Source organism: Entelurus aequoreus, linkage group LG12, assembly GCF_033978785.1.
Source record: "Entelurus aequoreus isolate RoL-2023_Sb linkage group LG12, RoL_Eaeq_v1.1, whole genome shotgun sequence".
Lineage (NCBI taxonomy): Eukaryota > Metazoa > Chordata > Actinopteri > Syngnathiformes > Syngnathidae > Entelurus > Entelurus aequoreus.
This window is the reverse complement of record NC_084742.1, coordinates 9,722,996-9,750,000: the sequence shown is the minus strand read 5'-3', so window position 1 is coordinate 9,750,000 and position 27,005 is coordinate 9,722,996. Positions and strand designations below refer to the sequence as shown.

At 39.3% G+C, this 27,005-nt stretch overlaps 1 protein-coding gene across 1 annotated transcript in view; it reads left to right on the top strand.

The window, feature by feature from the left end:
• Positions 1-27,005, top strand: part of LOC133662616 (proton myo-inositol cotransporter-like) — a 96,597-nt gene that overhangs the window by 49,364 nt on the left and 20,228 nt on the right. Inside the window, exon 4 of the mRNA XM_062066730.1 lies at positions 18,828-18,936. Coding sequence (XP_061922714.1) covers positions 18,828-18,936 — 109 coding nt within the window. The remainder of the gene's footprint in view (positions 1-18,827; positions 18,937-27,005) is intronic.

Here is a 27,005-nt window from a genome sequence, read left to right as displayed (position 1 = left end):
TTTTCATAACAAAAGGAGTGTCCACAGGGGGGACTAGGGGTCAAATGACCCTCTTGTGTGTTTTCTAGGTAAAAATGTCAATTGACCCTTCTCTGGGACTTCGCGTGTTAAAAAGCATCTTGCGCAGAAAAGGAAAAAAAAAAATCCCACTTGCAGTGTGATTCTCTTTACAAAATCAGATATTACTAATCACTGCTTTTATAAAAAATGTCCTGCAGCGTGTGCAAAAAAGCTGAGTGATGAGCAGATTGTTGTCCATCAGAAATGAAATCTTTTTCCTCGTGAAAGCAAAAAGCATGATCGCACTAAAATGAACTTGATATCAAATAGAAAGCGGCAACATCACACAGTGACACAGCAGACAACGACATATGTACACGATGGGAATATCAAAGAACAAATCAATGATTGAAGTGACAAACTTGCCATCCAAACAACACCTTGTTTGTTGACAAGAAGATATGACAGCCATCGAAGTACATTCAATCCCTTTATTAACCAGCGGTAACACAATCCGGTGAAAAGATTCAAAAGAGCTGGCGTCAAAGCCGACAAAGTGCGCTGCTAACTGCTAAAGCTAAAAAACACAGCACCGTTGAAACCCTTGATGATGTCACACGTCACTAGGCAACAGACCTCGCTCTTTAAAAGCACAGATTTCATTCAATTTGTGCTCTTATAATAAACATCTCTCAAATGCATAAGCCAGATATCTATAGGTTGTTTACTTTCCCTAATAATTAATTACATTTATTATTGAGTAATTCCGTTAGTAATTCAATTACTTGTTTGGTAAAGTAACAACCAACTATAATTAGTTTTTAATAGTCATGTTCAGAACACTGGTTATGGTGCATGAACATTTTTTATAATGTCATCAATGTTCAATGAGCAGCTTGTGTTATGTGACCATGTCTGTTGACATTTTGGGTAAGGTGGTTTGTTGGTTTTTTTTTTTTCCACTGCGACTAGGGAAGGTTGTTTTGCATTGAGTCATATAAGTAAACATTCACACTTTTGTTCACTGCCTAATGTCATCAAAGTTCGGTGAGCAGCTTGTGTCATGTGACCATGTCTGTTGACATTTTGGGTTGGTGGTTGGTTCTTATTTTTTTGCACCGTGACTAGAGAAGGTTGTTTGCATTGAGTCATATAAGTAAACAATCACACTTTTGTTCAGTGCCTAATAAAAGGTAATTGACCTGAATTTCTTACGTTGTCCACTAAATGGCGACATGATAGCAGCATCAATACTTTTAGATTATTAAAATGAATGAAGCCTCCTTGTTGGTAAAACTCATGACATCTCGCGAGCCAAATTGTCGACGTCGGCGGGCTGCGTTTGGCCCTCGGGCCGTAGTTTGGATACCACTACTCTAGATTAACTTCAGATCTATTTATTTGAATTAGAATGTGGGGGACGCGATATATTTTCTTCTTCCTATGGGGGGTGTAACAGAAAATAATCGAGAAGCACTGCTTTAGAGAGAGTTTTAAGTGTGTTACCCTACTTTAAAGTGGAACTGCACTTTTTGTGGAATTTATCGTTCACAATCCTTATGAGAGACAAGAAGGCAAAAGGTGTTTGTGTTTTGTTTTTTTAAACAGTCAACAATACTTCATTTACGTTCCGTAAACCTGTAAAATTACCAAGCTGTAGCAACATTGTTATTGTACGAGCGAACACAGACTAGAAACACATCAGCATTCTTCGGTATTAGCCGTAAAAGCTAACTATGGAAAGAGATCATCTAGCTTCTATGTCAGCACGAAACGTATTATTAACGCAGGTATTAGCCCACATTTCATTTTTTGTTTGTACACAGCTAGCCATACAGCGTTTGTACTGTTGTTGTACTAACACGCATGACGTGCTGCGTGTATCATGATCAATATTAAAGTGTGACTCACCCGATGGACAGTTGTGCGTTTGTTCCAGCTGGCTGTGGACGTTTTTTTCCCGTTTATGTAGGTAAGCACTCCATTTATATTGAAATAGCATGAGTCAAGTTCCACATTTACAGCGCCAAAGTCACTTTTACCTCACTCTCTCGGCTTTCGTCTGCTACAACGTCTCACCTTTCCTTCGTGCCCGCTTCTAGAAGCAGTAGTACATCCTCAGTATGTTCAGCTTCAAAAAGATAAGGTTGTGAATCCTCATTTGTCCAAAAATAGTCGTCTTTGTTGTTCAGTACCAAGTCAGCCATGATTAAAGAACACACACGTGTGTTACGTACGGCGGGGGAAGGAGACGCCACGACACAAGAAGTATCGCTCAACAGGAATGTATTGAGCTCTATGAGGTGTTGGAGTGTGTGTGCAACTATGTGTGTGCATGTAAGACTATGTGAAAGAATTAACAAAGTTATGTTACCAGGAGGTTGTTGTAAGTGTGTGTTGGTTGTAAAGGCAAACAAGTCCAAAGGGGCTGGGTAGAAGAAGGTCCGTGATCCAAGCGGGAGGTCCGTGAGGCTGGAGAGAGGCGCCCTGAGGTTCGTGTCCAAAGCGGGGGTCGAGGATAGAGGGAGGCAGTCAGAGTCCAGACGGGGATCCGGGGAAGTGAGGCGCACATCTCACTTCCAAGGCGATGGAGGATAAATTGCAGGAACAAGGGAAATGACAAGGACAAGTGAGCAGAGGTACACGGAGAGCAAACATAGGAGAGGAGCCAGAGACGCGAAGCATACTGTCAGACAGAGAACTACGTTCCAGCACTGGATCATCGGCTGCGTTGGTCTTTATGCTGTCGAGCCTCATTAGATCCAGGTGCGCTGATAGTTGATTGCCTGCAGCCGTGCAGGCGCGTGGCCGTGGTCTGAGCGGAACGCGCAGGGGTGTGTCCAGAGGCGCTTTCAGTGAAGCTTCTAGCTGCGTTTGCGGCGGAGGGAATGATGGTACGCGCATGCGCCGTAACAACGTGCGTTTGTTTCCGGAAGTAGGAACACACATTTGTTGCCAGAAGTCGGAAGTGCGCTGCTATGGAAACGGAAATAAACATGCTGAGGAATTAGTTCTGGCAATGATTAAAATGACCAAAATACAGTAAATATTGTACATATTACATATTGTTATGATCTTGTCTGTTACTACGTTATATATAGACTTGCAGTGTGTTTGATGCAGGATTTTAAAGTTGTTTTGGAGGGCTTTGAAGGCTACATTAACCATCTCTTCCAAGCGTTCATTATCATCTTTAAAATCCTAAAAAAAAAAAAAAAAAAATGTATTGTGTTATGTCTCTCCTAATGATTGTGAGTTAAATTTCCCCCAAAAAGTGCAGTTCCCCTTTATAAACGTCCCATGCGTCACATTGATCCATCCCGATGGTGCTTGTTAACAACTCACATTTTGCATGTTTGTTACACTCAGCAAACTTTTTTTTTTTTTTTTTTTTTAAAAGGAATGCTAAAAAAGAACAAAATAGTTGACTTTCTCCCAAACTCTCCCAGCCTCTTTGCTCCCTTGAAGCAGTGTGTTAATAATTGAGCAAGTTGGACTCATCATGATTCCCCAGATGTAGCACGTCAGAGAGCCTGCATGGGTGGATGAATATTGAGCCAACTAACCACGCCACATCTAACACAAGTACGGGGGTATGGGGGACGGCGTGGCGAAGTTGGTAGAGTGGCCGTGCCAGCAATCGGAGGGTTGCTGGTTACTGGGGTTCAATCCCCGCCTTCTACCATCCTAGTCACGTCCGTTGTGTCCTTGGGCAAGACACTTCACCCTTGCTCCTGATGGCTGCTGGTTAGCGCCTTGCATGGCAGCTCCCGCCATCAGTGTGTGAATGTGTGTGTGAATGGGTGAATGTGGAAATACTGTCAAAGCGCTTTGAATACCTTGAAGGTAGAAAAGCGCTATACAAGTATAACCCATTTATCATTTATTTATAAGTATTTTGGGCTGCCAGCAGTGTAATCCCAGATTCCTGCCAGCAACAATGTGGCTCGGATTAAAACGAAACATAAGCCTATGTAAAAAAACAAAAACAAATCTGAATTGCTTTTTGCAGTACTTTAACAAATGACTGGAAAACATATTTTATTCCTAAGTCCGTCATTTCTATTCAGCGCCAGTCTTGACCCCCTGCTCTTCAATATGTGCGAGTGTGATTCTGCCCTGATGAAGCAGCGAGGGAGCGGTGAGGCAGGAAGACGAGTGGGAGAAATTTTTCGAGAGCGACACTAAGATTCCCGCCTGTGATTGCGACCGAAGTGGAACTGCAATCTCTGCAAGTCTCCCTTCATTGGCATCAGCGTCCTTTATTTAAAAAAAACATTTGACCATTGGTTTAACCCATGAGCCATCGATCACGCTCTCGACAGGACTAATGATGCTCAACGGGTGCTTTGATTGGCTTGTGAGGCCGAGATGGGCGTTACCTGAAAGCAGGTAAGCGATTTAAAATGGGCCAATGGAGATATTTCAAAGTAAAACACGCTGTTCAGGAGCTCAGTGATTTCCAGCGTGGAACTGTCATAGGATGCCACCTGTGTAACAAATCCAGTCATGAAATTTCCTCGCTCCTAAACATTCCAAAGTCAACTGTCAGCTTTATTATAAGAAAATGGAAGAGTTTGGGAACAACAGCAACTCAGCCACGAAGTGGTAGGCCACGTAAACTGACAGAGAGGGGTCAGCGGATGCTGAAGCGCATAGTGCAAGTGGTCCTGTGACAGAGCCCCCAAACGCAAAATAATCCCCGTTGAAAAAAACGAAAAATCTGTTTAATTGGTGCTTGCCCCACCCCAAAAGAAACAACACAATTTATATTGAACGTATACTTTTCAAAAGAAAAACAAACGTTTACACAATAAATATTGTCCAAAAACTATAGAACAGAATGTAGGATAAACACCTACAGAAATGTAATAATAAAGGAGAGTGGACTTCTACGGTATCTCCCCCCAGCTGCTTCTCTGTCAAACACACCATCAGCAGCTTCTCCATATTTTCATGGATCAGTGTCCTCCGTTTTAATATTGTTTTAACGACCCCAAAAAGGGACAAGCGGTAGAAAATGGATGGATGGATCTTTGACTGGCGTTCGACTCATTCTGCTTCGGTATCGTGCAGACTATGGATATGTACCGTTCACATTCGAACCAATTCCCGGTACCTGGGTATCGATAACGGTACCAATTTTCTGTTCTTCTGCATGTGTTAATAAATATTGTTTTTGATACGAACATAATAATAATAATAATAATGGATTAGATTTTATATCGCGTTTTTCTATTATTAGATACTCAAAGCGCTCACAGAGAAGTGGGAACCCATCATTCATTCACACCTGGTGGTGGTAAGCTACATTTGTAGCCACAGCTGCCCTGGGGTAGACTGACGGGAGCGAGGCTGCCAGTTTGCGCCTACGGCCCCTCCGACCGCCACATATCATTCATTCATCAGTGTGAATGGCACCGGGGGCAAGGGTGACGTGTCCTGCCCAAGGACACAACGGCAGCGATTTGATGTCAAGAGGCGGGGAGCGAACCTGCAACCCTCAGGTTTCTGGCACGGCCGCTCTACCCACTACGCCATACCGCCCATCTAATTTTTGTTGCAACATTTCAAAATGTGCTGACTATCACAACTGCTGTTTAGTTGTATCTTGTTTTATTATTTTGTATTCATTATCTCATTTGCAAGACATTAGACCAAGACCTTAGATGGCAGTAGTGTAAAATTTGTGGTGTGTTTTTTTGTTGTTGTCCCCTGAAAAGTGTTAATACTGTAAGTATTGTCCCTATTAAGCACCAGCTGTTTGATTGTAACCTGCATCTTACTTGCAGTTTTTATTAACAAATTTGGAGGTGTTGAAATTGCCATGCAAAATTGCTAATGCTAATTAGTAGCATGTCAACAGCAATGTATATTAGCATCAAGCTAGTGTGTTTTTGGAAAAGCAAAGCCTTACTTTACTTACGTTGGTGCCTTTTTGAGTCATTTGCTTTGTTGGCATTGAACATTGCAACATTACCTAGAAGTAGTTTGGCTGAGTCCGCTCTCAGTTCTGCTGGAGTGATCGCCAAGTGCTGAAGTGCAATGTGTCGGCAACTGGGTGTCACGTCATCTGCAACCCAGGCAATGAAACATGGCATCTATGTAAATCGGACTGGCTGGATTCGGTTGGTGCCAAAAAAGTACCGGATTTGGTATCCATTTGGTATCCATCCCTAGTGCCGACTAGCAGTGATATGCTCAATTGCTTTGCCAAGTTGGCGACACGCTCGATCGTGTTTTTGATGAATTATTTATTTAATTCAGTGAATATCGTCCACTTCTTCTTTGACAGCACTGTCCTTCACACATACTTTATTCCTTCCCATGATTGAAAAAACAATGTTTTGTTGATTTCTAGCTCTGAGCAAATGCTTGTGAGTAAGACCGCATGTTTGGGCGGATCTTAAACAGGGTTCACTGTGACATTTGCCATGTGGATTAAAAGCGGGGATGTTTGTAACTCAAATTTTTGCTTGCAACTTAAGTCATAACATTTAGTCAAATGACTGCTCTTATCCCAAAACACTCTTATGTTGAAATACACTGTATTAGCATCTCTCCTGTAATTCTTCATTGTAGCACAGTGAAACAAAATGTAAGTTAGGATGGTTTAGTGACATGCATTTGCTGTACTGACCTAATTGTATAAGGGCTAAATAGAGTACTGTGTACAATTAGAGCAGTTTATGAGTGGAAACCATGGCAACCAATGTAAACGTAACCGGATCATAGTCCATGGAAATTAATGTAGAACCTCTTCTGTAATTCTTCATAGCAGCACAGTGAAAATAGAGTACCGTGTACAATTAGAGCGGTTTATGAGTGGAAACCATGGCAACCAATGTAATCGGATCATAATCTGTGGAAATTAGTGTAGAGCCTCTCCTTTAATTTTTCATAGCAGTGCAGAGAAACAAATATAAGTTAGGATGGTTCAGTGACATGCATATGTTGTACTGACCTAACATATGCCGTATAAGGGATAAATAGAGTACAGTGTACAATTACAGCATTTTATGAGTGGAAACCATGGCAACCAATGTAAACGTAATCGGATCATAGTCCATGGAAACTAGTGTAGAACCTCTCCTGTAATTCTTCATAGCAGCGCAGTGAAACAAAATATAAGCTAGGACGGTTTAGTGACATGCATATATTGTACTGACCTAACATATACTGTATAAAGCATAATAGAGTACAGTGTACAATTAGAGCAGTTTATGAGTGGAAACCATGGCAACCAATGTAAATGTAATCAGATCATAGTCCATGGAAATTAGTGTAGACCCTTGACTGTAATTCTTCATTGTAGCACAGTGAAACAAAATGTAAGTTAAGATGGTTTAGTGACATGCATTTGTTGTACTGACCTAACATATACTGTATAAGTGATAAATAGAGTACTGTGTACAATTAGAGCAGTTTATGAGTGGAAACAATGGCAACCAATGTAAATGTAATCAGATCATAGTCCATGGAAATTAGTGTAGACCCTTGCCTGTAATTCTTCATTGTAGTACAGTAAAACAAAATGTAAGTTAAGATGGTTTAGTGACATGCATTTGTTGTACTGACCTAACATATACTGTATAAGGGATACATAGAGTACTGTGTACAATTAGAGCAGTTTATGAGTGGAAACCATAGCAACTAATGTAAATGTAATCGGATCATAGTCCATGGAAATTAGTGTAGAGACTCTCCTGTAATTCTTCAGAGAAGCGCAGTGAAACAAAATACAAATTGGGATGTTTTAGTGACGTTTTTTTTTTCCAGTAACTGAGACTTCATTACGATGCTTTTCTGTGTTATCTCTTCTCTGCCGCCATCTAGTCGTTTTCAATATCTCATTTGATTGAATTACAGCAGGGTGGTGCTTTACTGAGGAAATGAAGCGGAGTGTGTGTGTGTGTGTGTGTGTGTGTGTGTGTGTGTGTGTGTGTGTGTGTGTGTGTGTGTGTGTGTGTGTGTGTGTGTTTTGTGAATCTCATTCATGCGCTTCTTTGTTGGAAACAAATTAAGAACACACATACTGGATGATCGATAGAGTTGTGTGTTTGTAGAGTAAATGAAGCTCTTCTTCTCGCCGGATAGTTGATCCTGGCCCATAAATCCTGATAGCCCTGACGGCTAATCCGATCACGGCCCCGTGCGCCCATTCTCCAGGAATCAACGGATCAAACTCCACCAGGTTAGGGCCAAAGGAAATGGCCTGGGCCATAAACGCACCGCTTCCTCTTTCGCCGTCTGCGGTCACAGCACTTCTTCTTCATATTCCGGCTCGGCCTTAAAACTACTCTAGCGTGCTCGTGGGAAATATTTACGGAAAATAACAATGGCATTTTCAAGTTATAAAGCTGACTAACACATATTTGTACGACAGCTATGATATATCAATGTAATATTTCTCTCTGTTGTTAATAGATCTTTTTTCCAACAGTTTCTACTGCTGTGAATGCGCTTTTAACTCCAAAATACATCAGGGAGGTGTTGGATGTGGTATCGACTTAAATGATCCATGTTTTACTATTTTTAACACTACTTGGCATTTATATTCAACACAAATTTAGGTGATGCTGGGAAATGACACAGATGTTATTTTTCCTTATTACAAGGCATACACATACTTCTGAAGTTATCATCTTAAATTGTATGCCACATCAAACTTAATTTTCTTTAAAGCAGGGGTGTATGAACTTTTTCCACTGAGGGCCACACTTGGAAATATCAAAGCATGCAGGGACCAGTTTGATATTTTCCATCAGATTTTTGTTTATATATATTCTTTAGGGCCCCCCTCAAGTTACATCCCCGGGACCCGGAAGGGTCACGGTTTAAAAATGTTCAAAAACAGGTCATAAATTAATTTGTGGGTCATTTTTTTATTCATGCTTTAATCTCGACATCAACTTCAGTCTATCTGTTGATATAAAGTTTCTTCTTTGTACGTATTTTGCCCCTTTAAGTCAAAATCCTGTTTTTCAGGGCACAAACACAAAATATGCAATATATTCCTCCCTCCAAACAAAATCAAAGTGGATTATTTGGTCATTTGAGCCTTAAATAGGTCAATAATTCATAACAACATTAATTTTAATTCCTTATTATATTTGAAGCAATTACAGTAGAAAAAAAAAATATCCCACTAGAATTCTTGGGGATCCAAATAAAAAAATTAAAGAAAGGTCATACATTTCTTTTTTCTTTCAATGTTTAAGTCTCTAGATCAACGTTAGATCTGTTTTTCTTATATTTTAATGTTTTTTGTATTGTTTTTGTATGCAATTTGTCAAAGAAAACGTTGTTGTTTATATGGCAAACACACAAAATAGGCAATATTTATTTTAAATGTATGAATTTCCCCCAAAAATATTTCAAAGTGGAGTTTTTGATGTAAATTAATTGAAGCCTTTAGTAGGTCAATAATTCATAACATTGATTTTGATTCATTATTTTTTTCCGAGCATTGACACGGTTTTTAAAGAATTTTTTTTTTATAGCAGCTCTGTGTTAGAGTCACTATTGCAACTTTTTCTTGTTACAGTTCACCTGTCTGTGCTTTAAATCAACTTTTTTTATATTTTTTTGTATGAGTATTTTTAGATTGGGCCGCGGGCAGTAAAAAAAAATAGTATGGTAGCCATTTGTGTGTTATTTATATTTCTGTAGTCCTGCATATATTAAGTAAAATTATGTATTTGTTGCTTGATGAATACTTGGGTCTACTGCGCTACTGCACTTTGGTGTTGGTCATTGTTGTGGTGTTTGATGAATACTTGGGTCTACTGCGCTACTGCACTTTGGTGGTGGTCATTATGGTGGTGTTCGATGATGCTACTGAACTTAAATGTTTCTCATTGTGGTTGTGGTGGCCCATTTTTGTGTTGTTTGTATGTCGTTAGTACTGCATAAATTAATAAGTTAATTATTTATATTTTGAATTGCCATGAAAATATGTTTTGCTATGTTGCAAGTTAATTTATTGAATAAAGAGCGTCATTTACATTCTGTCATTTGCAGCACCTGTGACGAGAGCATATAGGGGTGCGCAGGTGAAATTGATTGGGAAAAATGTCGGTTGAGAGACTGGCGGTGCAAACAGTTTTTGACCACTTCTTACGCAACACTTGAGCCTTAGTTTTTTGTTTATAGCTTTGTGTGTAGTTAAACTTGTTTTTGTTCACCTTGGATGACTGTTGGAAAGAAGACCTTTTGCAAATTAAGCTATTTTTGAGAGACTTAAGTTGGAGTCGGAAGTGCGTTTGAAAGTGCACCACCTGTCCTGACTCAGCCCACGGCCTTTGGTTAGAACCTGGGAAAGCTTTGAAAGGCTGATACAAATAGCTACAGGCCGAAAACGACTCCAGAGCCACACTTTGGACTCACCTGATTTAGATGATGATGGGTTATGGCAGGTTATATATGTTGTTTTCCTTATTACTAGCCATACAAATACCTCTGAAGTTATTATCTTAACTGTATGCCAATCAAACTGGGACCAAAACTTTTCACATTATATATCAATGATATAGTCAAAGTATCTGACATCCTAAAATTAGTGTTGTTCGCGGACGACACCAACATCCTCTGTTCTGGAAAAGATTTAATTCAATTAGTAAACACAGTGAACGGTGAATCGTCAAAAATTAATTTTGTGGTTTTTAATAAATAAATTATCACTAAATCTCTCAAATACGAACTAAATCCTCTTCGGAAGAAGAGGACTGGAAAAAAACATACACATAGAATTAGCGGAACGCCTATAAACAGAGTAAATGAACACAAGGTCTTGGGCAGACCTGGGCATTCATCCGGCCCTTTGTACGTCCCTGTCCGGCCCGCGTGAGGCCAATCATAAATTACAAAATAAATTTAAAAAAGTATCTATCTCGAGTGTGCAATACAAAGGTGCTGCTTTTGTTTTGAAAAGCGTTATTTGTATGACTTCCGTGTGGACGTATGCTCGTGCGCGCAGCGGCAATCACAAATTACAAAATACATTTAAAAAAACATCTATGTCGTGCGTGCAATACAACTGTGCTGCTTTTATTTTGAAAAGTGTCATTTATGGGCGTGTATGTCCTGTTAGTGAAGGCGCACAGCGACAAGTGGTGCCCGGTTATCCCCGAGACGCTAAAAAAAGAAAAGGTGATGACGAATGGCGTGTTTTCAACAAGACATGGACTGCCAAGTAAAGGTAAAGCCGTGTGGATGGATGGATGTTGCTGTGTTTAAAGAATATAGTGTAACGACCTGCTGAAGTTGTTGTCTTCTTGAGTTGCGTAAATGAGGAGTGAGGATATGTGCGTGTGGAAGGAACGAGATAAGTTGAGCTGTGTTAGTATAGCTTGCTTAATAAAAGTTTAAAAAGAGCGTCAGACTTGGTGTGCACTTCTTCTGGACGCTACAATTGGTGTCAGAAGTAAAACTTTGCGCATACTGCGCTGCTTAATTGTGTGCGCAGCCTGCTACGTCATCGAGAGGTACGTGCCACGTGAGGAGCTCGCCGCAGAGAGAGAGAGAGAGAGAGAGAGACAGAGAGAGACAGAGAGAGGGGCAGTGTCTACAGGTGCCATGGGGGAATTCCGCCCTCAATGAAGACTCCCAGGTTTGATGGCAAGGCGAACTGGGAGGCATTTCATCCCACTTCTGACATCAATTGTAGCGTCCAGAAGAAGTGCACACCAAGTCTGATGCTCTTTTTAAACTTTTATTGAGCAACCTATACTAACACAGCTCAACTTATCTCGTTCTTTCCACACGCACGTCTATCCTCACTCCTCATTTCCGCAACAGCAATGCTTCCTCCTTCTTCGCCAATCACCTTACATGCGTGCTACGTTCACAACAAAGAGGATGCAGGATAAAGTGACAGAAATTGAAATTTTTGCATGGTATTACACATCAGGAAGTGTTGTGTAAGAAAGTGTTAAAAATAAAACCATCAAAAGCCATCTGCTTTTGAATAAAGATAAGTTAGGTTAAATGAAAATATTATTATTATTATTATCTATCTTACGGTATATCAAAAATAATTTAAGCAAAAATTAATTGCCCACCCCTGGTCTTGGGGGTTAAGATAGACGCTCTACTGACTTGGAAACCACATGTGAAAGCAGTACAGTCTAAATTGGCTAAGAGTGTCTCCGTTTTGTGGAAAATGCAGAAATTACTAAATCAAAATTCACTTAGAACGACTTACAGTATTGCGCTGAAGTTTGGGGGCACACCTAAAGGGACACTATTGAACCGCTATTTAAGCTCCAGAAATATGCAATTAGAATTATACAGTATGCCCCTATATAGAGCACATACCAATGATCTGTTCATAATCAGTAATTTTCTTAAACTACATGATACAATCCAATACAGTAGCCTTCAAGTTATGTTTATGGCCTCACAAAGGGCTCTACCTGCAAATATCCAGAGTCTGTTTTCACTCAGAGATGGTCCACATGAACTCAGGGGTGTCCTGAAATTCAAACATAACATGGTGAATTCCACATTCAAGGCTCAAACGTTATCTATAGTGGGGGTGAAACTGTGGGACAATGTGAGCGGAGCAATTAAACTGTCTTCTAGCCCAGTGGTTCTCAACCTTTTTTCAGTGATGTAACCCCTGTGAACATTTTTTTAATTCAAGTACCCCCTAATTAGAGCAAAGCATTTTTGGTTGAAAAAAAGAGATAAAGAAGTAAAATACAGCACTATGTCATCAGTTTCTGATTTATTAAATTGTATAACAGTGCAAAATATTGCTCATTTGTTGTGGTCTTTCTTGAACTATTTGGAAAAAAGATATATAAATAACTAAAAACTTGTTGAAAAATAAACAAGTGATTCAATTATAAATAAAGATTTCTACACATAGAAGTAATCATCAACTTAAAGTGCCCTCTTTGGGGATTGTAATAGAGATCCATCTGGATTCATGAACTTAATTCCAAACATTTCTTCACAAAAAAAAAAAATCTTTAACATCAATATTTATGGAACATGTCCGCAAAAAATCTAGCTGTCAACATTGAATATTGCATTGTTGCATTTCTTTTCACAGTTCTTTTTGACAGACATTTTAGTGAGGGTCAAACCATCATGGCATGGGGGAAACTCTGGGTTCATAGTAATGAATGGAATAGCCTACTTGATTTGATGTTCAGTTTATGAACTTACATTCATATTTTGTTGAAGTATTATTTAATAAATATATTTATAAAGGATTTTTGAATTGTTGCTAATTTTAGAATATTTAAAAAAAAATCTCACGTACCCCTTGGCATACCTTCAAGTACCCCAAGGGGTACGCGTACCCCCATTTGAGAACCACTGTTCTAGCCTAAGAGTGTTCAACCTTGAGGTAAAAAATGTGTTGTTGGGGAAACTATCAAAAACATGACTAGTTGTTTGGACTATCTCAACTGTGGGACACAGGTGCAAAATAACTCACTGTGGAATACGGGACATAACACACCAAAATGGAGCTAATCTCATGGTCGCTCAATGCTGTTGACAAAGTTTTTTCCAGCATATGTTATTCTTGTTCTGAAATTGTCATGTATCCATCAAATCTGCTGTTGAAACTTGGACTATAAAACCAACATATAAATTGATTGTAAATTAGGGGCGGGACATGGGTATGCATTCTTGTTTTTTTCCCCGTATCCCTTTTCTGTGGGTGCCGTTGCATGTCTGTCATATTACAAAGAGTGATGAAATGTGGCTATGTATGTCTGCCGGAAGAAATACATTAATTCATTAAATTCATTCATTCATTCATTCATTCAAACTTAGTTTTTTGCTTAAAACAGTTATTTATATATGCATGGTGAAAGTGATCAGTTAAAAAGGGCTGAATGGGTTCTTTCACAGCATCATTCCATTCAAGGGACTCTGAAAGGCTTGTGCAGTGAGTGGGTGAACGCCTAAAAAGCCGCTTTCATCATTTCCGAATCGATCAAAGATGATGGTATTTGCTTAAACAGTCTAGAGCATGTGTTAAATCGGGCTTTTCTTTTGCTGAGCCCCTCCCACACACATCCGCTCCCCAATTAACGCCTGCTGGTTTGTGGATGCACATGCATTCCCTGTCACGACGTGATCCTTTGGAGCTGTGCACACTGTGAGGTGTGCACGAGTGTTACCTGCGCATCAGATTTCTGATCCTGTTAACACTCCTACTCCCAATGGAACACCGGAGATCAGCCCGAGATATCCGCACATCTGGAAACACAAGAGAGACAAAAGGCAGCTAATCAGACCGTCCAGGAATTCACAATGTTGCGATTGCGCCAACTCATGCAAATTCCACTAATCGCAAATTACGCGCGGCCTCGCATCTTTGTCCAACCAAGCAACCAATTTTCCCGCAAATTGCGCACAACTGTCCACACTGCAAAAAAAAAGTCTGATTTAGCAATATGAAAATTTCCTATCACTATTATTGTGACCAAAATAATCCGTATTATCCTGGTATTGTTCAATATCCTCAAAATGTACTTATACATACACTGAAATCTTTAAACCAGGTTTTTTTTTTTTTTAAAAGATTATGATATACTTTCATTGGCATAAGAACGGTGGAACAGGGGTTAGTGCATGTGCCTCACAATACGAAGATCCGGAGTAGTCCTGAGTTCAATCCCGGGCTCTGGATCTTTCTGTGTGGAGTTTGCATGTTCTCCCCGTGACTGCATGGGTTCCCTCCGGGTACTCGCTTCCTTCCACCTCCAAAAACATGCACCTGGGGATAGGTTGATTGGCAACACTAAATTGACCCTAGTGTGTGAATGTTGTCTGTCTATCTGTGTTGGCCCTGTGATGAGGTGGCGACTTGTTCAGGGTGTACCCCGCCTTCCGCCCGATTGTAGCTGAGATAGGCTCCAGCACCCCCCGCGACCTCGAAAGGGACAAGCGGTAGAAAATGGATGGATGGATGGAAGATATATTAAACATTGTTCTGGCTTCTTAAATGCCATGTTATTCTTATTTGTATGTTTCAATTAGGGCTGTCAAACGATTAAAATATTCAATCGCAATTAATCACAGATAAATATAATTTTTCGTCATTAATAAGTGTACCCAAACAGATAATTTTTAAGATTTTATTTTCATGAAAAAAAAATTTTTGACATTTTTTTAAACGCTTTTAATGACAATTAAACTTTTTTTTTTTTTTGCTAGATTTTGTTTTTTGTGAGAATACATCATTTGTACTCCTGCTGTAGGAGAACTTGCATTCAGAGGAGGAGCTACACCATGTTTACATACCACTTTCACGCATTAATCACACATAATGTGGATTGTTACAATCATACTTTGATTGTCAAAGATGTTTGGTAATGTAATATTTGATATTTCTACCTGAATAAATGCTTTTGTTATTCTGTACATTACATGTTCTACAAGTTTATGGTATTCATATCTCTGCATGACAATGTTTTAACCTTCTATATTTATTAATAAAATGTAATATTCTGCCTGTTAAACATTATGTGATTGCGGACTATCAATCAGAACAGGTTATAAAAGAAAATAAACATAATTTTAATTTTCCAGAAAACAATTATTTCAGTACAAATATCACATGTTACATTACAAAGCATCTTTGACAAAGCATGATCCTAATGTAGGTCTATTTTTCATTGTTTTGGTTGTTCACTCCAATTAAAGTGACTCTAGACTTTGTATCTACCTTATTTTATTCTGCTGAGCTTTTATTCCATTTTATTAAAGAAGTTTGAGTAATTATCCACAGTTTATGTTACTAATGCACTCAACTGTAATGTAAACACGGATGTGAAGCTCCTCCTCTCTGCCAGCGACAATCCGCACCAGCAGGTGTTCGCTCCCATGTCGTCATCTCAATCGAAGATAAAATGGTCTTGTCTTGTCGGGAGAACAAATTGCCATAGTTTTGAACGAGGGTTGTACGGTATACTGGTACTAATAAAATACCGGGGTACTAATTAGTTGAAAATGGTACTATACTGCCTTTGAAAAATACCGGTACTTTTTTTTTTTTGCATCCGCATGCTGCCGTGAGGCGGTGACGTTGCTAAGCCGAGGAGCACGTTTAGTGTGTCAGCACGCACACACTCACAGAGCGCACAAGCAGAAACAGTTTGGAGAGGACAAATGGCACAAAAAGGCAATTCTACTGGATAATGAAGAGGTTGCGTGAAGCGCAATATGGAGGTATGTGGGCTTCAAAACTATCGAGGAAGATCAAGCTTTCAACACGCTGCAAGCAATTAAAACGTGCCTCGCCAAAGGTGTCATGATTAAAGTTTTACCACCTTTGCTTCAAACTTAGCTAAAGAATGAAATAAGAAGCAGTCAAATGGACAGGTAATAAAGTTAACCAGCTCCCCTGCTGCGCACATACAGATACGTAGATGCGCACACAGCTGCTTGGCTTGATGCCAAATATTAGCGGAATTAAAACCGCCAACATAGCGCAAACTAATGCAAGGGAAATGACTAAATTTTGTAACAAAATGCTACAATTTATGTCTTATCTCTGTACCTTCAGTTATAGTATTAATTTTAGTATTTACTAATGATTTGATTTGTCTTACAGCACAGACCAAGAGTGGCAGCAATAATCATGAAGCATTTAATAAAATGTCAATAAACTATTCTATTCTGTTTTAACCTAGTCGTAGATTATGGCAGATTATATGTAAAATATACAAGTGTAAATTGTTCTGTGAGAGCAACAACAATAGCCCCAAAGTGTTTTATGCTTTTTAATTATTTCCATCTTCCAAAATTGTTCTTGGAGTGAAATAAGAACCATATGTGGGATAGGCTACAGCACCCCCCGCGACGCTATAAGGGACAAGCGGTAGAAAATGAATGGATGAATCGATGTTTGATGTAAAGTAAGTGTAAAATGAACCCCCAAGTTTTTTTTTGTAGTTCCCTTTAAAGGCCTACTGAAAGCCACTACTACCGACCACGCAATCTTATAGTTTATATATCAATGATGAAATCTTAACATTGCAACACATGCCAATATGGCCGGGTTAGATTAGTAAAGTGCAATTTTAAATTTCCCGCAAAATATTCTGCTGAAAACGTTTCGGTATGATGACGTTTGCGCGTGACGTCACGGATTGTAGCGGACATTTTGGGACACCATTGTGGCCAGCTATTAAATCGTCTGTTTTCATCGCAAAATTCCACAGTATTCTAGACATCAGTGTTGGTGAATCTTTTGCAATTTGTTTAATGAACAATGAAGACAGCAAAGAAGAAAGCTGTAGGTGGGAAGCGGTCTATTAGCGGCTGGCTGCAGCAACACAACCAGGAGGACTTTGAGTTGGACAGCAGACGCGCTACCGTGAGCACAGCTTTGGCTTCCAAACATTTGATCGCTTGCCCGTACGTGCGTGCCGCTATGTGCATGTCACGTACGTAACTTTGGGGAAATATATGTGCTGTATGAACTTTACGGAGGTGAACGGTACTTTGGGCTGTGGGATTGAGTGTGTTGTGCGGGTGTTTTGATTTGTATTGGTGGGTTATATGGACGGGAGGGGGGAGGTGTTTGTTATTAATTTGTGGCATATTAAATATAAGCCTGGTTGTGCTGTGGCTAATAGAGTATATATATGTCTTGTGTTTATTTACTGTTTTAGTCTTTCCCAGCTGAATATCAGGTCCCACCCGCCTCTCACAGCATCTTCCCTATCTGAATCGCTTCCACTGCCCTCTAATCCTTCACTCTCACTTTCCTCATCCACGAATCTTTCATCCTCGCTCAAATTAATGGGGTAATCGTCGCTTTCTCGGTCCGAATCACTCTCGCTGCTGCTGGCCATGATTGTAAACAATGTGCAGATGTGAGGAGCTCCACAACCTGTGACGTCACGCTACTTCCGGTACAGGCAAGGCTTTTTTATCAGCGACCAAAAGTTGCGAACTTTATCGTCGATGTTCTCTACTAAATCCTTTCAGCAAAAATATGGCAATATCGCAAAATGATCAAGTATGACACATAGAATGGACCTGCTATCCCCGTTTAAATAAGAACATTTCATTTCAGTAGGCCTTTAATTTGAAAAGCATCGAAATACATTTTGTTACCGGTACCTAGTATCGGGACAACCTTACTTTGAACATGAGATTTACATATTGTCCCCTTTTCTTCGTGCATTTCTGCTCTCTATTTTCCCGCTCTTGGCTCAACAATAACTGGACGCCATTACAATTCCCCAAGCTACGGAACGGACCGAGGGTCAAAAAGGAGTCAGGATGCATATGTGTTTAAAAAAAAAAAAAAAAGATCGCCATTAAAGGAACTTTATAAATAACGTGTTAAATTTGACAGCTCGATTTTAAATATGTTTATATGTTGTTTTAATGTGTGAAGGTTTTATCGTGTTTTTAATGAAAAATAAAATGCACTACTTCTGGTTTGTGTGATGTCATGCGAGGTCACTCAGTATGGTGGACTATCCCTGTCCTAGAGGGACTGGCTAATGTTGCCAGGGTTGTACCCAGATCGGCACCATGGACTATTAGCGTAATGTCCTGTTTTCCCACATCTATTATGCCCTGTGCTCAATGCACTGTGAAGCTTTAAGGAGACTCTTTTTGCCGGAACATCTTAAGAATTCTGGTACATGTGCAGAACTCATAAAAAAAAACGAACACCGGCTGCTTCATTAGTTTCGGTCATGAATGAGTACCTCAAATCTAGAGTTTTGTGGTGTGTGTCACTCCTAAAGAGGCGTGTCGTGTACAGGTGCACGGACGGGTCAATGAAAGCATGTGGAGACTTGCTGGTAAATTCAATTTCCTCGTCCTTCTTTCTCCAGATGGCCCTGTGATCTGGCGCATGCTGACCTACCCCCCCACGCGGCGGGCTCTTTTTGTGGGTTGCGGCCTGCAGATGTTCCAGCAGCTTGCAGGAATCAACACCGTCATGTGAGTGTCATTTTTCTTTATTTATTTTTTTTAAGCTCAGTGGAGCTAAAACCCTTCAGGTCAGGTTTTGCCCGAGTTTCTCTCCGAGCATGCATGCGTGTGAGTGCACTCGGCTTACTCCCCGAGGATGCTGTGGAGCTCTTTGTGCAAAACCCTGAATCAATATTCATTTAGTGACAAACCCGTAGACGTGAACATAATCCTTTCCTTTCTAAAACATGCACCCAAAGCCTCAAATCCAATCCAAACTTTCTCCACACTGAAAAACATGCGGAGGCCATTTTGGTATATTTCAATTTTAGATGGATGGAAACCATTTAAATATGTAAAGGTGTTTTTAACCCTTTGAGCTCCCTTCAAGTTTGGTATATGTTAAAGATCCTGTGGACCAGAAATGGTCTCAGTTGTAAGAGTTTTAAGAGTAATTTACATGTAACATATATATATATTTTTTGATTCAACGTTTAATTCTCTAGATCAACTCCAGATTGTTTATCATTTTTTTGGTTTTATGGCTTTTTGTAAAAGAACATATATGGTAGAAACACAAAATATGCAATACCCCCCAATAATAAGTCACATATTATTGTTTTTTTCTTCACTTTCAATGCTTGAATCTCTACATCAACTTCAAATGTATCCGTTGATTATTTATGTATTTACCCATTAGACTTAGACTTCCTTTTATTGTCATTCAAATTTGAACTCTACAGTACAGATAAGAACGAAATTTAGTTGCATTAGCTCGTTGTAGTGCAGGATAAAAGAGCAATAAGGTGCAGATATAAATAAATAGATTACTGTACAGATAAATATATTCCACTTTAGCATTTGCATCCACGTTTATGGATGTATGTTATATTGTCTTTATATTCCAGCGAGTTAATCCGTTTTTGGGGGGAATTGAGGGGATTATTATGATGCGTCTGATGGCCTGAAGGAAGAAGCTGTTACAGTACCTGGAGGTTCTGCTATGGAGGCTGCGGAACCTCTTTCTAGAGTCCAGCACTGAAAACAGTCCTTGGTGGGGGTGGGAGGAGTCTCTACAGATTTTCTGAGCCCTGGTCAGGCAGCGGCTTTTTGCGATCTCCTGGATAGGACGAAGAGGAGTCCTGATGATCTTTTCCGCCGTCCTCACCACTCTCTGCAGAGACTTCCAGTCTGAGGCACTGCAGGCTCCAGTCCAGACAGAGATGCAGTTGGTCAGTATAGGCTCTCTATAGTGCCTCTGTAGAATGTGGTGAGAATGGGGGGAGGGAGCTGTGCTCTTTTCATCTGACGAAAAAAGAGCATGCGCTGCTGAGCTCTTTTATAAAGAGCTCCGGTGTATAGGGACCACGTCATATTGTCAGTTATCTGCACCCCCCAGGAACTTGGTGCTGCTTACAATCTCCACTGCTGTGCCGTTGATGAAGAGTGGAGTGTGACTGGACTAGTGCCTCCTGAAGTCGACGATGATATATATATATATATATATATATATATATATATATATATATATATATATATATATATATATATATATATATATATATATATATATATATATATATATATATATGCAAAAATTTCCCAAAAACATATTTCAAAGTGGAATATTTGATGTGAAGGAGATGGAGCCTTGAATAGGTCAATAATTTACAACAACTTTGATTATGATTCATTATTATTTATGGAGCCTTGAATAGGTCAATAATTTACAACAACTTTGATTATGATTCATTATTATTTTTTGAGTAGTGACAGGATTCTAAAGAAAATTACACTGAAGGTCTTGGGGATCCACAAGGGCCCCACTCATAAAAGTGTTAAAATAAGTCCTAAATTGTTTTTCCTTCACTTTCAATGATTTAATCTCTACATCAACTTCAAATCTATCCATTGATTTTATTTATTTTTTTGTTTAGTTTTTTTGCTCTTTGTCATAGAAAACCTTGGTTTTAATATGGCAAACACACAAAATATGCAAAAAAAATCCTCCAAAACATATTTAAAAGTGGAATAATTAATGTGAACTAATCGGAGCTTTGAATAGGTCAATAGTTCATAACAGCATTCATTTTGATTTATAATTTATTTCTAAGTGATGAAAGGATTTAAAAAATAATTACACTAAAAGTATCGGGGATCCAAAAGCGACCCACTTATAAAAATGTTAATACGTTTTTTTTTACTTTTAATGCTTGAATCTCTACATCAACTTCAAATCTATCCATTGATTATACATTTTTATTTTATTTTTATTTTTTAAATTTTGTTTGTTTTATGTCCTTTTTGTCAAAGAAAACATAGTTTTCTTTATATGGAAAACACACAAAGTATGCAAAAATTTCCCCAAAATATATTTTGAAGACAAATATTTGATGTGAAGTAACTGGTGCCTCGAAGAGGTCGATAATGCATAACAACATTGATTTTGGTAAATGTTTCAAAAATGTTTGAAAAGGTAGCACATCCCAAAATTAAGACTAGTAGGACAAAATACTCACATTTCACTTGATTTATTGCTCACATCAAAAAAGAGGAACGCTTACGCGTTTCGGCACGTGGCCTTCGTCAGAGCGTTTAAGAGTACATACAATTTCAGTGTCAATTTATACATACACACACACTCAGAGTTCACAACTGGGAATTGGATCCAATTACTGGGGAACCAATCACATGTCTTCTTCCTTGCTGATGCTGGGACCAATTTTCAGGTGGAGCTTCTGCAAAGTACTGTTGTTAGGACTAGCATACACTAGATGGCACTGGACTGGATACTGGATGGCACTGGACTGGATACTGGATGACTAACATTGATTTTGGTTCATTATTATTTTTTAAGTAACAAATGTTTTAAAAAACAACAACCTGCATGGCAGCTTTGTGTTACTAATGTCAACATTTCAACGTTTTCTCATTACAGTACATCTGTTTGCACTTTTATTACACTTCTTAGGTTTTTTTAAATTTTTTTAATAATAGTGTTTTTTTAATGTGCCGCAGGGATACCCATGCTCTAATCTATAATGCATGATCTTTGTACTGTATCGTATTTTTTTCTATCCAAATTAATATTTTTAAAGAACGGCTCCTGCTGTTCCTCATGTTTTGATCACAAACCCTGCGCCTAACTGAGGGCGGAGTGATGTCGTTGTGGCTTGTACAGCCCTTTGAGACACTTGTGATTTAGGGCTATATAAATAAACATTGATTGATTGATTGATTGATTGATTGATCCTTTTTCAAATGCGACTTTTTTAAAATAGTGTTCGTATTTAAAGTTTTTCATTACTTTTCACCTTCGAGTTAATGAAAAAAAACCTCAGACTGAAATTTGCCTTCCCGTTGTAACACACAGAGAGACAGGCGCACATACCTTAGTGGCGCTCTATCAAATCACAAAGCATTTCATAACGCATCATCCACTGAGCACCAGTGGTGACTGGGATGAAGCAGAGCACCTTATTTATTTTTGATTTTTTTCTGTTTTGTTCTTGTTATCTTTCCATCTGTCTCCGCTCTGCGCCCTTTGGAGATGAACTATATCGCCAGACTCTGTAAACAATCTGGGGATGTGTGCTGTTGCCTGGCAACCGCCGGAGCAAAGGCAATAGGCTAAGTGTGTGTTCGTACATTTGGGCGTTTTACACACACGTGTGGTTGCGGAAGTGTGTGTGTGTGTGTGTGTGTGTGTGTGTGTGTGTGTGTGTGTGTGTGTGTGTGTGTGTGTGTGTGTGTGTGTGTGTGTGTGTGTGTGTGTGTGTGTGTGTGTGTGTGTGTGTGTGTGTGTGTGTGTGTGTGTGTGTGTGTGTGTGTGTGTGTGTGTGCTTGCGTATATTCCTGCCTTATAGTGCTTGCGAGATGAGATCCCCCTGACAGGTTATCAGAGAAGGATTTGGAAGATGTGACACATTGTTTGTGTCTTATTGAATACATTGACTGTGGGCTTATTTGACTGAACATTTCTCTTCATCCTAACCAGCAGGGTAAATAGCAACAGTCCCAGCTCAGGGACCACTCTCTCATTGCATCTGGCGTTAAAAAGTACAGTGACATGACATCTGTATGTGGTTCCTTTTTTAAAAAAAATATTATTTTTTTCCCCTTTATTTTCTTTATTTATCATTCATGTTATTACTATTATTTTCTCTTTATTTTAGAATCATTATATATATAAATATATATACTGTATATAAATGTATACATATGTGTATATATATATATTTATATATATATAAATGTATGTATTTAATATATATAAATGTATTTATTTATATATATAAGTATATATGTAAATATATGTACTGTATATGTATATAATTTGTTTGTTTTTTAATGTGTTTGTTTATATATTTGCCAAGAGGACTCAATAACTCCACGGTGACGTTTTGGTGAATTTACTGAGAAATTTGTGAAACTGAAACAATACAAAAAGAATGCCATTTTAAGGTAATAATACTAACACATACACTCGTAAACCTGTTAGCATATTAGCTAACGCTAACGACGCTAGCTTCATTACATTACAATAGCACATATAAATATGCATTAAAACACAGACACCACACATGGGACAGTTTAGTAAGTATGAATTGTTCTAGTTACATTGTAAAACTTACAAACGTTGCTTGGAATGATGACTGAAGAATCCATATGAGTAGTAACGCTATGGACGGATAGAAAACGGAACAGCACTCCCACTTTCTGTTCGAAGCTTAAAATAGCAGAAAACACTTGCTGGCATTCACCCAGCTGCACCTGCAGTGAGCAAACTCGTCCAAAAAATGGCGCCATAACACAAACAACAACACACCATTGAAATTTCTTTACATGTGTTTAATGAAAACCATTTGCTTTATGGCCGTCAGCGAAGAAAAATCCATAAATTAGCTGCACCGTTTTATAAGCCGCAGAGTTCAAAGCGTAGGGTAAAAACTAGCGGCTTATAGTCGGGAATTTACGATCCATCCATAACACTTCCCTGTGGTCTACATAACATGTAATGGTGGTTTGGTTAAAATGGATTATGTTTTACAGACCATCTTCAAGCCGCTTTCTAAACGTCTCTTCAGGATGCACCGTTTGTGGGCGGTCTTATTTACGTGCCTCCACTTCGACTGTGTCATCCATGTTGTAGTTTTTAGCGCTTCCATATGGATTCTACTAACAGATATAAGTTAAAGCTATATGCTAATTTGTATTAGAAATGGCAACAGCGGAGGATGCATGTGCATGTACGAGCCAGTCTGCCCCACAACAAGAGGAGAGCAAAAAAAAAAAAGGCTCATTTACTCCCAACGTTGGACTACAATGGCGGACTCGCGCAAAGCACTTTGGGAACATTTCTGACTAAAGTTCACCACTTTAGTCATACTTTTTGCACTTAAGGAACTTCGTTATGATTTGTGGTCGTTTGTGTATTTAGTAAAAGTTTTACATCTTTGAGTTCAACTCATGAAAGAGGGGTGCAAAAACAAAAGTGTTGGTTTATATTTGTGTTTAGTATAATGGCAGCTTTAAGTAGGTAAATAATTCATAACAACACTGATTTTGATTCAATACGTTTTTGAACAATGACAGTTACAAAAAAAAATCGGTCTCGGTGAGGCAAAATCCTAAAAGTGATTACAGTAAGTCATATCTATATAAAACATTTTTTTACTTTCAACGCTTAAATCTTTGGATCAACTTCAGATTGATCTGTAGATTATACTGTGACAGTTCCGTGCTGTCGTGCGGGTTCCAGGGACCACCAAGGAAGGACATTCTGGCGAGCAGGTTTAGACTTCTTTATTTCAAAGAATAAATGTCTCTTCCGGGTTGCTTTTCAGCTTTGCCGTTCTTCGCTTTCTTCTGCTCGCTCCTCCGCTCCAGCTTTTCAGCCGCGTGCGTCTTCGTCTTCCATTGGCTCTCTTGCGCTCTCGCTCATCACCCGCTTCTCTCTGGGTCTTTCTCTGCTCTCCGCCTCTCTCTCTCACGTTTCCGGCTGCCGCCCTTTTATGTAGTGCGGGAGGATAATTAAATTGTGCCCAGCTGGGCGACCCACGCACCTTGCAATAATTGCGGCGTCGATCTCGGCGCGCTCCGCCTCGCCGCTTGCTCGCTCGTCCACGCCTCCTCGCCGCCATCTTGGGCCGGGCTCCCGTGTGCCCTGCCTCGCTGTCGGACTGCCGGCTGCGCCTCTCCACATATAAGTTTCTTTTTTTTTTTTTTTTTCAGCAATGCCAGTTAAAAAAAAAACAGACTAAAAGGTCTCGGCGATTTCAAAATCCTAAAAGTGTTCAAAATAAGTCGCATCAATATATATTATTTTTACTTTCAACGTTTAAATCTCTGGGTCAACTTCAGATTGATCTGTAGATGATACGTGTTTATTATTTTTTGAGCAATGCCAGTTTTAAAGTACCGTAATTTCCGGACTATAAGCCGCACCTGACTATAAGCCGCACCAGCTAAATTTAGGGGAAAATACAGATTGCTCCATATATAAGCCGCACCCGACTATAAGCCGCAGGGTTTTGATGTGTAATTACCGTAGTATATAGGGGTTCCTGCTACCACGGAGGGGATTGTCAGGACAGAGATGACTGTTTGGGAACGCAAAGCGTCCCATTTATTAACAATAAATCTTTCAATCATTCAATCAAATGTTCACATCTTTGACATGGCGAACAGCATTCATGCGGAGTACAAATAATACAACGGTGCAAAGTAGAGATGTCCGATAATATCGGCAGGCCGATATATGCGTTAAAATGTAATATCGGAAATTATCGGTATCGTTTTTTTTAAATGATCTGTATCGTTTTTTTTGTGTGTTTTTTTTTATTAAATCAGCATAAAAAACACAAGATACACTTACAATTAGTGCACCAACCCAAAAAACATCCCTCCCCCATTTACACTCATTCACACAAAAGGGTTGTTTCTTTCTGTTATTAATATTCTGGTTCCTACATTATATATCAATATATATCAATACAGTCTGCAAGGGATACAGTCCGTAAGCACACATGATTGTGCGTGCTGCTGGTCCACTAATAGTACTAACCTTTAACAGTTAATTTTACTAATTTTCATTCATTACTAGTTTCTATGTAACTGTTTTTACATTGTTGTACTTTCTTTTTTATTCAAGAAAATGTTTTTAATTTATTTATCTTATTTTACTAATTTTTTAAAAAAGTACCTTATCTTCACCATACCTGGTTGTCCAAATTAGGCATAATAATGTGTTAATTCCACGACTGCATATATCGGTTGATATCGGTATCGGTAATTAAAGAGTTGGACAATATCGGAATATCGGATATCGGCAAAAAGCCATTATCGGACATCCCTAGTGCAAAGTAATACAAAGTGCTCGCCTGTACGTTATCAAAATAACCAGCCTACCAGTATATGAAAAGTCAGTCTTTAATCATTGTGTAATCGTCTTCCTCCTGCGTACTAAAACCACCGAAATCCTCTTCGTCGGTGTCGGAGAAGAACAGGCCGTAAATAAGCCGCACCCTTGTATAAGCCGCAGGGACCAGAACGAGGGGAAAAAGTAGCGGCTTATAGTCCGGAAATTACGGTAAAAAGCTGCCTCAATCCCGTCTTTTTGTCACAATACATCATACCTGTTTACCCCACATTTTATGTTGTTTTGGTGATGGTATTTTTTCTAATGATCTGCCGGCCGCACTTTGGACACCCCTGATCTCCAGCATCACTGCCAGAGTCCTCCATCTTCCTCTAATAATCACTTTTCCTTCAGGTGTACTGTATTATTCATGCATATTTCAATTATTCACCAACTTCCGTCTGGCCACACACACACGTGCTAATAATCACTTGCCTCCAGCATGACCGCAATGTGCCCTCGGACTTTTAAAGCGCACGCACAGATGGATGCATACGGTACGATGGAGTTTAGCTGAAACATAGTCCGAGGCGCGCCTCTGCATTTCAGCGGATCTTTGGGTCTCGAACGCTCATGTTTCTTCCTTAATTGGGCGGCTCAGGTGCACGGAAATGGAGGGGAGGTGTCAGGAGAGGCTGACATGCGGAGAGGAGAGTGACAGAGCCTGCAAAGTCGCCAA